Source organism: Eubalaena glacialis, chromosome 11 (assembly GCF_028564815.1).
Source record: "Eubalaena glacialis isolate mEubGla1 chromosome 11, mEubGla1.1.hap2.+ XY, whole genome shotgun sequence".
Classification (NCBI taxonomy): Eukaryota; Metazoa; Chordata; class Mammalia; order Artiodactyla; family Balaenidae; genus Eubalaena; species Eubalaena glacialis.
This window is the reverse complement of record NC_083726.1, coordinates 9033704-9047624: the sequence shown is the minus strand read 5'-3', so window position 1 is coordinate 9047624 and position 13921 is coordinate 9033704. Positions and strand designations below refer to the sequence as shown.

The following is a 13921-nucleotide window of genomic DNA, read 5'->3' as shown; positions in this document are numbered from 1 at the left end:
TGATTACATTAAGTCCACCTGGATACCCGCTTTTTGACATATAATGTAACAATCATGGGAGTGATAATTCATCATAATTCACAGGTTATGCTCACATTCAAAGGGGAAGGCATTATATAAAGGTGAGGGTCATTGGGGTTTATTCACAGAATTCTGCGTACCACAATAGTCAAAGTTATAAATACTTTTTAAAAAATAGTTTGCTCGTTTTTGGTTATGTTTAAGAAATTCTTCCCTATCCCAATGTGAAAAAGATATTCTCCTATATTTTCTTCTAACATTTTGAAGTTTTGTTTTTTCACTTTTAATTTCTTAATTCCTCCAGGATTTGTTTTTGTGCATGATATGAGGTAGAGACCTAATTTCATTTTTTTCAATATGGATAAATAATTTCCCTGGTATTATTTATTAAGCAGTTCATCCTTTCCCCACCAATGTGAAACGCCACCTCTGTCATACACTAAGATAACATAGTTGCCCAGGTCTGTTTTCAGGGCTCTATAGTTTGTTCCATTGGCCATGCACCCATCCCTGCATCAATACCACACTACCATGACTACTGTTGCTTTATTCTTGTTATCTAGAAAGGCAAGCCCTCCACCTTATTCTTCTTCAGGAACATTTTGGATATGCTTGAGCTTCTGATCCTTTCAGATAAATTTTTGGAATCAGCTGATCAAATTCAATTTTTAAATCCTTCAGGACTTCGTCTGTAAATGCACTGAATCAGTGATTCTCAACTGGGGGCAATTTTGGCCCCCAGGGGACATTTGACAATGTCTGCAGACACTTCTGGTTCTCACAAAAGGAAGGGATGTGTGCTAATAGCATAGTGGGTAGAGGCCAGAGATAATGCTGAACATCCTACACTGCACAGGACAGTCCCCACATCAAAGAATTATCTGACTTAAAATGTCAATAGTACCAAGCTTGAGAAACCCTCCACTAAATTTATGCAATTTGGAGACAATTGATACTTAATATTTTTGAGTATTTCAATAAACAATTTATTGTGATCTTACAGCCAGCCATTTTGCTAAAACTCTTATTATTTCTAATATGTCTGTAGATCTTTTCAAGTGTTCTATATGAAAATCTTTTCATCTGCAAATAAATTTATTTCTTCCATTTCAATACTTATGTTTTTGTTTTGTTTTGTTTTGTTTCAAATTTATTTATTTATTTTATTTTTGGCTGTGTTGGGTCCCCGCCCCTGTGCGAGGGCCCTCTCCAGCTGTGGCGAGCGGGGGCCACTCTTCATCGCGGTGCGCGGGCCTCTCACTGTCGCGGCCTCTCTTGCTGCGGAGCACAGGCTCCAGACGCGCAGGCTCAGTAGTTGTGGCTCACAGGCCCAGTTGCTCTGCGGCATGTGGGATCCTCCCAGACCAGGGCTCGAACCCGTGTCCCCTGCATCGGCAGGCAGATTCTCAACCACTGCGCCACCAGGGAAGCCCAATACTTATGTTTTAAATTTCACTTACTTGTTTTATTGTCATGGCTAGAACCTCCAGTATAAAACTGAATAGAAGGAGAATGGGAACTTTTTCTTCTACCTGATTCTAAATAGAATACCTCCACATTCAAACATATGGAAATTTTTTATTTACATTTTTAATACTCAAACTAAATTGCATTTTTGCTAGAAAAAGTGCTCTGTGTGATACAGATTCTTTGAAATGTTAAGACTTTCTTTATAACATATAATCAATTATAAAATCCATACTTTAAAAAATGTTTTATTTACTTGACCTATCAATAATTGAGAGAGAGATTTTGAAATCATCTACTATAATGGTAGATGTTTCCATTTCTTCCTGTAGTTCTACCAATTTTTGCTTTATATACTTTGAAGTTATTTTATTGGTTATATTCACATTTAGAAATGTTATGTCTTCCTGGGGAATTAAACCTTTTATCATTCTCGTTAATAATGTTCTTGGCTTTAAATTCTACTTTGTCTGATATTAATGTAGCTATACTAGCTTCCTTAGTATAATGCCTGTTTTATCTTTTTCCATCCATTTGCTTTCAACCTTTATGTGAACTTATGCTTGCAGCACATATATATCTGGATTTATTTTTCCCCAATTTGATAATCTCTGCCTTTTAACAGATGAATTTAACCCACTGATATTTATTGTGATTATTAATATATTTGGACTAATTTCTACCATTTTACTTTTTTATTTCCATTTGCCCCACTTTATCTACGCTTCTTACCCTTTATAAAATTAAAAAAGTATTTTTCATTCCATTTTTTTCTTGCTACTTTGGAATTTACACACTCTACTTCTCTTAGCATTTACCCTTGAAAGTTTATCATGCACATTTACTTTTAAATGTTTAGAGTCAAATAATATTCTTATCCATCTCTCAAAAAATACAAGGAACTTAGAATACTATAATTCTGTAGACCCACTCCCCTGGTTATCCACTGTTTTAGTTGTCTTTTTTTTAAACTCAAAAGTTAGACATTATTTTACACAGAAAGTGTTTATTTTATTTTACATACATGTTGACTATTTGTTAATCACACTCCCTTACATCTCCAACCATTCTTCTGGAATAATTTTCCTTCTCTTTGAAGTATATCCTTTAATTATAGGTCTCACGGTGGTAAACTCCCAGTTTTTGTACTTATCTGAGAATGACTATTTCACCCTCAGCCTTGAATGACAGTTTTGCTGAGTACACAAATATAGGCTGTTATTTTCTCTCTGCACTGTGAATATATTGTATCACTGTCATTTGGCCTCCATTGTAACGGATGAGAAGAGTTTACTTTTACTGGCATGGTAATTGTCATTCCTCCGCAGATGTATCTTCTATGTCTAAACATTGCTTTCATATTTCCTATTTACACTGGATATATCCTCTAGTTCACTAAATTAAGTTTTTTATTTTGATGGTATTTCTCATTTCTGTAAGTACCCATTTTTCAAATTCATACATTCATTCCTAATAATCTTTTTTTTTTTTTGAAGTAAAACAGTTTTAATTCTTAAGAGTTTAGTTCAGCCCAAGGACCCAGGCTGTGAGAGACATAACTGACATTTGAATAATTGGATTAATTTAGAAAAGTGCAAGTCTGGTTTTGACAGTTGTGCTTTTGTATATGTCTTTTTTAAAGATTTTATTTTTTAGAACACTTTTAGGTTTAGAACAAAATTGAGAGGGAGGTACAGAGATTTCCCATATACTTCCTGCTCCACACATGCATAGCCTCCCCCATTATCAACACTGTGATTACATCCTTTATTTATTTAAATATTTAAATACATAGTTCTTCTACATTATGTATTCAACCTTTATAATATCTACAGTCTGTGGGGGACTAGATATGTTCTTTGCTAATTACTTTCTCCTGTGTTTGGTGAAATAGATTGTGAGCTCATTGCCTGACTTTAATTGGTGGGAATCCTATGGACCTAACTTGTGAATTGAACAGGTTTTCTTCTTGCAGAGAGAACTACCCAGAATCAATTCAGCCCCCTCTTGAGGGTCTGGGTTCAGCACAGTAATCCCATGCTTTCCTTCCCAATGCTAAAGGCAGGCCCAAAATTCATTTTCTTAACTACTAATAACTGCCCTGAAGCAACTCAACCTCTACAGTCACCTGCAGTGTCCCACAGGCACCAGCTCCAAGTCACTTTCACCTGAGCTCACATGTCCTGTTCTTATTTCATTTATTTAATTTAATTAATTAATTAAAAATTTTAGAAGGAGCGATCCTTAGGGACTTCCCATACCTCTGGTGAGGCCAGAAATGTCTCAGTGTATCATTTCTAGTCTTTGATTGTTGTGCAATAAATGAGTTTCTTGGAGCTCCTAGTAAGTGTTATTGCCAGAAGTAGACCTGAAATATTTTTAGTGAAACTTAGCATCTAGTACAATTCCATTTTTATAAAAACAATTTCTTTCTAGTTATTCATCTTTATACATATATGTATGGATGGATAGAAAGATGCCTACAATTTATGTTCATCTGATATTAATTATGGCTATTTCTGAGTGATGGGATTGGAAGTGATTAATTCTTTACAATGGGCCTGTATTTTTTTTTTTTTTACAAGAATAGAGGGATTTTTCTGAAACAAAAACAAAAGAAGAAAAATAAGCAGACTAGAAGCAAATATTCTAAGATGTTAACAGCAGTTGGTTTAGGGTGGGTAGGGGTATAAGTTATTATTATTTTCTTTTTTATACATTTGTTTTTAAATTTAAAAAAAAATCACTGCTTGAACATTCACCAATGTAAATGTTTTAGTAGCAACCACCATTTGTACCATAAGCCCTGCCATTGAGACTGTATGTGATAAGGCAACCAAGTATGACTCTACATCAACTCTCTAAGTACAAAGTTCACTGTGGGAAGTAATATCAACATTGGTGTTTTGCTTATAAAAGTATGACAACTGATTAGCAGCTGTGTGATAACTTCTCCAGTAAGATGGTGATCTTGACAAATGTTACTTTGGTAGAATGGTAAGAACTCAAGCCTGACTGGGTTCAAGAAAGAACAGAAGAAGAGAAATTGAGCACAGCAGGGTTTTTTTGAGAGTTGAGATGTAAAGGGGCACAGAGAAATGGGGTAATAATTGGAGGGGAATATGGGGTCAAGAGAAGGTTTTGTTTTAAGATGGAGGATCATATACATGTGCTTGATTAAAGGACATTATGGATTATATGACCTAGTTTTAGCTGAAATAATCTTCGCCAATGGACAAGTGGTTTAGAGATTCACATAGTGAAATGATGCCGGACTGAAAATAATGCCAAAATGCAACACCAATGAACAAGAAAATGGCAGAGTCTACACTTCTAGCCACAGTAGAAGCTGTTGATCAGCCACATCATGGGGTTCAAAATAAGGGAAAGCTAAGCAGATATGAAAAGAGGTCAGCCCTGTCCCCCAATCAGTAATATTAAAGAGACTAATTGAAATACAGGTTTCTATCTCATATCATTATTGAACCTCTCCCATGTGTTTACTGTGTATGTTGCTCTCTGTGAGGTATCTTTTCCAACTAATATGATATTAAAATCAATGAAAAATTTTTTTAAAAAGTCTGACAACTACTTTGAAGTTTAACTTTTGATCCAACAGGGATCACATACCATTTTTAGGGAAATATTTCCATGATGTAGAATGTTATTACATTTACCATAGGCCAGAGTAATCCTTCTCTAATACAGGTAAAGTTCCATTGCAAAGAATAATGCCAGTAAAGAGCTCTTTATGGAAGACTGGATGATCCACAGAGGTCATGCTTTGCTGGTCTAGTTGTAAGCAATGTCTCTGGTGATAGTTTTTATAATTATTACCTCTAAGGAAAGGAGCTAACTCTGATGCTTACAGCTCAGAGAAGCTGAGTTACCACTGTGCTTTATATAGCTTTCTGCCTTACCAATCAAGCTGCAATTATCCTTCAGCTCATCTCTTCCTTCGAACAACAAAATCATTTAAACAAAAACTACCCAAGCTATCTACCAGAATTAATTAACATGGGGGAAACATCCAGGAACAGGTAAAAAGAAGTAGAAGCAGTGATGTGCGTATAACACCTTCTCTAAAGTACCTTTTTTTCCCTTGCTAATTCACCACAAAGAAGTGAGGCACAGCTGTTTCAGCTCTGGATCCTAAAGCCAGGGTATCAGATTTCTAGCAATGCATTCAATTTTCCATTTCATTATAACTAAATTATTTAGAGGAGTCTTTAAATTCCTTCTGATGGAAATTTACCTGTATGATACCATCACTTGCCTCCATTTTCTCTAACTAAAATGTTAGAGTCATTTTCAATTTCTCCCTTTCTTCTCCAATACATCATCTACCTACCCATTTCCTTTCTATATTCTGTCTTTAAACATTACCTTTCCCTCATTTCCATAACCCTAGATCAGGTCCTGGATGCCTGGATTGAAATAACTGTCTCTTATAAAGCTTCTGTCCAATTTGTATCTCCTTCATGTCTACACAAAGCAGTAAGAATTATCTCCCACCAACAGCTGTTTTCAGTAATAAGAAAGCTAAGTTCTGTGACTAAGCTAAATATCTCTTCTGTTCTCCAAGGCCTACAATGGATCCTAGTTGCAAGTCATATCAAATTGAAATTTCCAAATACTGTTCATTATGTCCTTTATAAACTGTGCTGAGTACTCTCAACTATCTGCCCACATTTTTCTACATATTAAAATTTATATTCTCTATGCCTTTTAATCTGACAACCATGTATTATCATGATTAATTCATTTCTTGTATTCTTTGCCACTATGGTAGGGACTATTTGTTGTCTCCTATATTTATTCTCTCTTTTTTCCTTAACAATAGATTTTCTTTCATCTGGGCACATGTCGGTTCGCATAAAGACTACATTTCTCAGCCTCTCTTAAAGCTAGGAGCATCCGTGTAACTAAGTGCTAAACAGTAGCATGTGAGCCAAAATGTCACGGGCAACTTCCAAAAATGTCCTTAAAGGGAAGGGGCATTCATGTTTTCAACCCCTCCTCCTTCCTATTGGCTAGAAGGCAGATGTGATGGCTGGAGTCAAGCAGCCATCTTGGATCATAAAGTAGAAGTTACATGCTGAGTTTGGTGGAGCAACAAGACAGAAAGAGCCCTAACATCATGGAGAGCCATATCAATTCTAGAATACCTAGTTCTGGATTATTTTAGAAGAGCGAAATTCCTATTATGTTTACACCACTACCAATTTTGTGGCCTAATACTGTCACTTGTGGGTGCACCTAATTTTAACTGATCTACCCACCTCCAAATTTTCATTTGCTACTTCTCCTAACCCATTAATAATGCCCCCCTAGTAAATTTTCTTATTTTCCCCCCACCCAACCAAACTGTCAGTTTTCTTTCTTCTTTTAAAATACAGTTTCAGATTCAAATGCCTACATGGATATGGTTGGTACTGCCAAGCTTACTTACTCTAATTTCTCTTTTTTGAACACAAACACGCACATCTATATGTCTACTATGTATGTGTACTATACACAGTAATGGACAAATGAAATTTTAAAATAATATAACAGATTTTTAACAAACTTACTACAGTTTTATATCCAAACATTCACTACTCACTTTAAATCTTACTACAGATGCACTTCAACGATGCTGTCACTCACCAAAACTCTTTTTGAACACCGGTTTTTGAAAGACTGAAAGCCCATCACTAGATATAACCTCTGTGAGAGCAGAAATACACCCAGTTTGCTTACCAGGCCTAGAACAGTGTCTGGCATATAGTAAGTAGGTACTCAGTACATGTTTGCGGTATGAAAAAAAATTAATTGTAGCAAAACTTCTTCATTTGAAAGTAGATTGATTTTTTTTTAAATAGTCAAAAGATATTCAGAGCTCAGCCGAGTGAATAAGAAGCTGTTATCAAGCTGGGAAATACCATTTTGGGTTTTTTAAAAGCAGTGACTATAAAGCAATAAGCTAGATTTTCTTATATGAATCATAATAATGGCTCAGAGTTGAGCTACTTCTGTAGCAATTTAGGGACTCATTTCCTAAGCTTACAGTGAAGTGAGCCAAGCTTGCTCCCGTTTCAGAGCGTCTGCACCTGCTGTTCCCTCTGCCGGAACACCCCAGATACACCTGGATTGTTCCCTCACTTCATACAAGTCTCTGTTTAAATATCTGCCTCCTCCAAAAGGCCTTCCCTTCCTACCTGACCTAAAATAAAGCATCGCGGTCACTCTCTGTCCTGTCACTGCTTTCCTTTTCTTTATAGGACTTGACACTATCTGACATAATATTTTATATCTATTTTGTATATGTGTGTTTAATATCCATCTCTGTCACTAGAATATTTGCTCCATGATGAAAGGGACTTTGTTTTACTCACTGCTATAGCTCCAAATTTCTGCTAGATATCCAAATTTCAAATTATAAATTTAATAAATATGTTTATAATGAAAGAAAAGAGGAAAAGAAATGGAGGAAGGAAGAACAAGAAAGGTAACAGAGAAGTAGGAAAAGGGGTGAAGAAACTCTAGATGAGTCATAATTGGTTATTTTACTCTGTTACTTTTTTCTAGTATCAGTTTGAATTTAAGGCTTCTATGAGAAAATTTCAGAATGTGTCTGTCTCTTTCGAGATTTATTTCAAAGGACTGGGTACCCTAAAGAAGAGGTTCCACGACTTTCAGAAGCATTTGGTTGGTATTTACTATTGTAATTACAATGCCCACCTCTTTTACTATCTTTCGACTGCCCCAGTCCACACAAGTACAAATTGAGTGAACATTTGAGAACTCCTGACTTAGAGTAGTACTTTAATGATTTTTAGCAGGATGGGTTTGTGTGGGTATTACTATTAACATTTTTAAATTTCAATATTTAACTGACACTTGGAATATCTCTCTTTCAAGATCTTGCTTAATAGAATTACATGATAAAGCTGGGAGGCAGGCCTCTGAAAATGCTTTTAACTCTATGTTACTCCTACTATGCCCCTCACTTACGGCACAAAGTGTAGTTCCTTTCAAGGGACAGTTACGTAGTCGCATTTCATTAATGTTTTTGCTTCCTCAAACTGTCCATTCTTTACACACAATTTAATAACAGGGTTTGTACTAGAGAAGTTAGAGCAAAATGACTTTCCTTTATGTTTTAGCAAATTCAGTAGAAAAGATAACTGCATTTTCCTGCTGATTTCTATTATAACATTATAAATAAGTGCCTTCTTTTTTAGTTTCAGTAGTCCAGATTTAAAGTTTTAGGCAAAGGAAAGGGTTATATAACACAGGGTATTGTCCTAGAAGAGCTTTAGAGCACTTTCAGAATTTTGAGGCACATTTTTTTAAATGTCAGTTTTTTCATTTGGAGGATCAAATAGTGCAAATGCACACATACCCAGACCCCTAGTCTCAGAAAACAGTTCTTCACTCTCCAGTTATGATTAACATCTTAAAACTGAATCACGATGCCAAATAGGGTAGTCACTAGTTTAATACCTTTAAAGCTCAAAAACATTTTATTTGAATCCCAGATAACCACATTCAGAAAATAGTCATAAAATTTTCTACTGAATAGTATCTTTCATCATTATTCTCTATAGTATAATGTCTAATATAGTAATAGTAGTACTAATACAGTATTAATACTTCAGTACTAAAACCTAATGTTTTATATGTTTTAGTTGTTCTTAAATGATACCTATTGCACTTTAGGCCAATGCCCATTATACGCACTTTTATTATGTAGTCTTGCAACCTTAAGAAGCTTACGCTTCTTCTGTGAAGCAGGAATTTCTGGTGTGGGAGCAGAAGCACAGGCTGTTGGTGAGTTACCCGTACCAGGTAATCTTTTAGGAAATGTCATAGAGTAGGAGGTACGCCGTCTAGTCCGACATGCTACTTCCCTCTCTCTATGCAGCAACTGTTCATCCGTCAGCAACATTATAACTTGCTTAGACTTTTCCCGGATATAATAACCTGAAAAATACATTAATTGGGTTAGAAAAGAAAATATTAATTAAGGCTACAATTAAGTTTTATTCTAAGGAAAATTAGAAAAAATGAAAATGTAAGCAAAGCAAATAAACCTCTAGCAAATGTAGAGGGAAATTTAAGTTTCATTAGAATTGTCAATAACTGTACTCCTTTTCTTATGCTTTAAGAAGTAAATAAACATATGATGAAATCATATCATACACTGGCATTACATTTTTCACCTTAAATATGGTATTGGATTTTCCTTTTGAAAGCAACACATACTCTTCAATAAATCAAACAATACAGGCATACAGAGGAATGAATCAGATCTAGATGTACTGACCTAGATGTACGACCACGACATATGGCTAAAGATTTAAAGTAATATGCATAGCATGATCCAAATTAGTAAAGCATAGGGGAAAATAAACCATTATATATGTATATAAAAGAGAGAAGCAGATAGAGAAATACAAAGATGGGTGGATGGATGGATGGATGGATGGATGGATGATGGATGGGCAGGTGTACCCACAACATTGTGTATATACACAATCAACATTGTGTATAACTTAGGGATACAATTAGGGTAGGACAAGAGAAAGGAGGGCAAGTGGCTTGTCTCTGACATAACATCCTATCAAAATAACGTGATGCCATTAATAGAGTGCCAGAGGACAGTCTAAGACCAGAATTCTAACAATGCTGCTGTCCTTAACCATCGGAGTGACTCTGAGCCAGTTAGGTGGTCTGTCTAAGCCTGAGTTTCCTATCTGAAAACTGTATAAGCATATCTGTTCAGGTTAATTCACAGATATAAAATTACACTCATTCAAATATATAGTATTACTAGTACTATTCTCAACCATCTCCTGTAAGAAATGATAAAGGAAACACCTCTCCACATCGTGGGACCAACTCATATTAACATCTCATGTCTTCCAGAAGTAAACTGAAAGTCCCTAAAGATTCACTACTATGCTCATTTTGGGCTCCAAGTGTGATGAATTAAAGTGTTAATATTTCCAGCTATAATTTACCAGTAGTGGAAGTAGTGAGAAATAGTCAAATTCAGGGTATATTTAGATGCCAGGGGCCACCAATGTTCTCTAAGCGCCAGTCGTTTCATTAAGATTGATATGGACAATGTCAAAAACCTTTGCTCAAGTTGCCATGTTTTCCAAGATTATTTTATCTAATCTCACTTCTTAGCCATTTCTTCCTTCCAAACTTCTTTGATAACTGCTTTAAACCACATCATTCTCAGCACTCTTAATTTCCTATGATTGGCTTGCAGTCAATAACCAAAAAATCCCACGTGTTTTGGGTTACCACTCTGTTGCACGATAGAAGCCTGCTGTGATTATCAGTCTTTGGGGACAACACACCAGATACTACCTTCTCCCGGATAATTAACATAGCTTGATTTGGTCAGGGGACTTGCCTTCCCATTCTTCGCTTCATGAACTCATCTCCTTCCACTTTCCCCCTCGCTCCCTCTACTCCAGCCACCTTGGCCACCTTATTCTGCAGTCTCACCACACTCTTTACCTCCTTAGAGCTGTGTGCTGGCCGTTGCTTCTGCCAGGGACTCTTGGCATGACTAGACCCCTGATTCATTCAGGTCTCTACTCACATGTCACCTCCTCAGAGAAGCTTTCCTTCTGCCCATCTTCTCTAAAATAGCCCCACCCCCATCACTCTCTATTCCCTTACCCTGTTTTACTCTTCAACTTGGCACTGATCACTACCTAATACTGTTCTATATAGTTATCTGTTTACTTGTTTATTGTTTTCTCGCCTAGAATACAGCTCCATGAGGGCAGAGACTCTTTAGTGTCTAGAAGAGTGATTGGCACATAGTAAATGCTCAGTAAACATTTACTGAGTGAATGAATCAATAAAGGAGCAAATGACCAAAAAAGTCTCAGTTTTCTCCTTGACATAATACAAATGGAGCGAGATAGATGAAAAATACTAACTGACAATTTATAACTTAGCTGCCTGAGAAAGTTGCTTGGCCTGAAATAATTTCTTATAACACTCCTAATTAGAAAAGGTTACAACTAGAAATTATGGGACAGATGTGGAATATTCTACTTGGAGTCTGCATGGATTGGTGGAATTTGAGGACAGCTGCAGCAGTTCAAAGGGACGAGCAGGTACGTCAAGCAGAATGCCAGTCAATGATGGAGGGCTCCTCCCTGCAGCATCAGGACAGTGGGGCCACAGGAGTTTACAGAAAACAGAGAAGAAATCACCCAGAAGTGAACTTCCCATTCAAAGCTGCCCACTGCCCTAGCTACCTCCCCCCACCCTCGAGATGCTGCAGAGCGGGAATCTGGATGTTTTAAAGTGTCAAAGTTGAAAGTGAAAAAAATCCAAGAGCCCAATAAACCTGCTTGAGATAAATAATAACAAGGATGACATATATAATAACAATAGCAATAAGATGGCATCTACGTACTTGTTACCAATACGTTTCAAAAAAGAAAGACTACATAGTACTAAAAGAGAATAGTACCGAAAATAGAATAAACTTAGGCAACAACTGCTTTGTGTTTGAAAAAATGGGGGCTAGGGAAGGGAACTGGGCAGGGGGAGAGGGAGAAAAGGAGACAAGGAGAGGGAGACAGACAAAGAGAGGAGAGGGAGGGAGGGAGAAAACAGATTCTCTGAAATAAGAAATTAAACTATGTAAGAGATCAATATCCAAAGACACTATGTAAAACACATCAAGATGAAAAGCTTGTTGGTTCAGGTGAAGGTTAAAATAAAAATAAAGCTATATACTGTCTAATTGGGAATGTCTTGGTTGTAAGTGACAGAAACTCAATTTGAACTGGCCGTGGGAAAACCAGGGGCTGCAATTGGGCCTCAGATACAAATGAAGCAGAGACTGGAAAACTACCAGGACCCTCCGCCTCCCACCTCTGCTTCCCCCTGTGTAATGCCTTTATTTTCTCCTTTCGCAGGTCGACTTCTTCAATCTGGATGTGGATATTACCACCGACAGCTCCAGATTCACACCTTACACGCTGCCACCTGAGAAGTCTCCCTCTTCATTTATTCAAATCTGAAACATCCAGGAGAATGACACTGAGTGGCCCAGCTTGAAAGTCATATACTCATCACCGTGGCCAGAGGGTGGGATGCTACCATTGGCAACCCTCATTAGAAAGACACAATGGAGTGAGGGGAGGATCAACAAGATAGAAAAATGAATGAGGAAAAAGCCAATTTGAGCAATCCTCCCAAACTGAAAGGACAAGGACATACAAATCACTAGATCAACTACACAACAGACCAGTTCCCAAGGATGTTAACTTTTACAGTCATTTAATCATTTCCTGAACACTTAAGTTTCAGGAAGCGTTCTAAGTAGTGGGGGCACAAGTGAGGAAAAAAGAGACAAGGTCCCTAATGAAGATAATTTCAGATAAAAATTAATGCTCTAAAGGAAATAAAGCAGAGGGGCATGCAAACATCAATTCAGGGTGCAGTCAAGGAAAGTCTTACTGAGGAAGTAACATATCAGCTGAGTCTTAGATAGCAAGAAAAAGCCAGCTGTGCAGACATACAGGCAGAGAGCACCTGGCAGAGGGTGCAGCCCAGATTCCACTTCTTCAGGAAAGCCTTCTACTGAGAGATAACAACCCCTCTTCCGCCTCGCCCTACATATACATCAGGGCCTCGATGGTCAGGCCCTGCTTTCACACACTCTCATAGCACCTACACTTGTCTTTCAGAGTGCTTCCACAGTTTGTAACTGCCTATGTGATAAATGTCTTTTTCCTCCATTAGAGTATAACATCCACGAATGCCAGAACTGTACTTGTTCACTTAAGAGATACTTAAGAAACATTTGTTAAATAATATGCTGAGGAAAAATTTCCTAAATGCAGGGGAGGAGTCTATATAAATTCACAACTGAATGTCATGTAACGAGATTTGGAAATATGGTAAATTCAAAGATACTGGGCACTGAGATGCATCAGCAACAAAGACACATACCAGACTTAAAACCAAAAAACACACATTGGGCTTCTTGTTATAAAACATCATAATACTCCTCTCTCCGTTCCTGACCCACTGACCTGCCAAGATCTATTCTTCTTCCTATATTCCTTTCTCAGTGAGTTTTACTTCCATTCTAAGCCAGTAATATGAACATTCACCTCCCTAGACCCAGTAATCCATGTCTGTTGATTGCACCTACTAACCATCTTCTAATTCCATGCTTTCCTCTCCATTTCCCTTAGTTCAGGCCTGTGATGTTCTAAATCATTTATTTATCTGCAGTCTCCTTTCTGATCTACCCTCCACAGTGCCTTCAGGGGTGGGGATGGGGTGGAGCACGGAGGAAGAGGAGAAGTATCCCAAACAGTATAGCTGATCAAGTTATTTTCATAAAAAACCTTCGGTCAAGTTGGCATAGTAAGTTCATGCTTCAAAGTACCCTTCT

General features: G+C 37.1%; 1 protein-coding gene across 1 annotated transcript in view; it reads right to left on the bottom strand.

The window, feature by feature from the left end:
* Positions 1-13921, bottom strand: part of ENTHD1 (ENTH domain containing 1) — a 107225-nt gene that overhangs the window by 80965 nt on the left and 12339 nt on the right. Inside the window, exon 2 of the mRNA XM_061206067.1 lies at positions 9214-9456. Within this exon, the coding sequence (XP_061062050.1) occupies positions 9214-9456 (243 nt within the window). The remainder of the gene's footprint in view (positions 1-9213; positions 9457-13921) is intronic.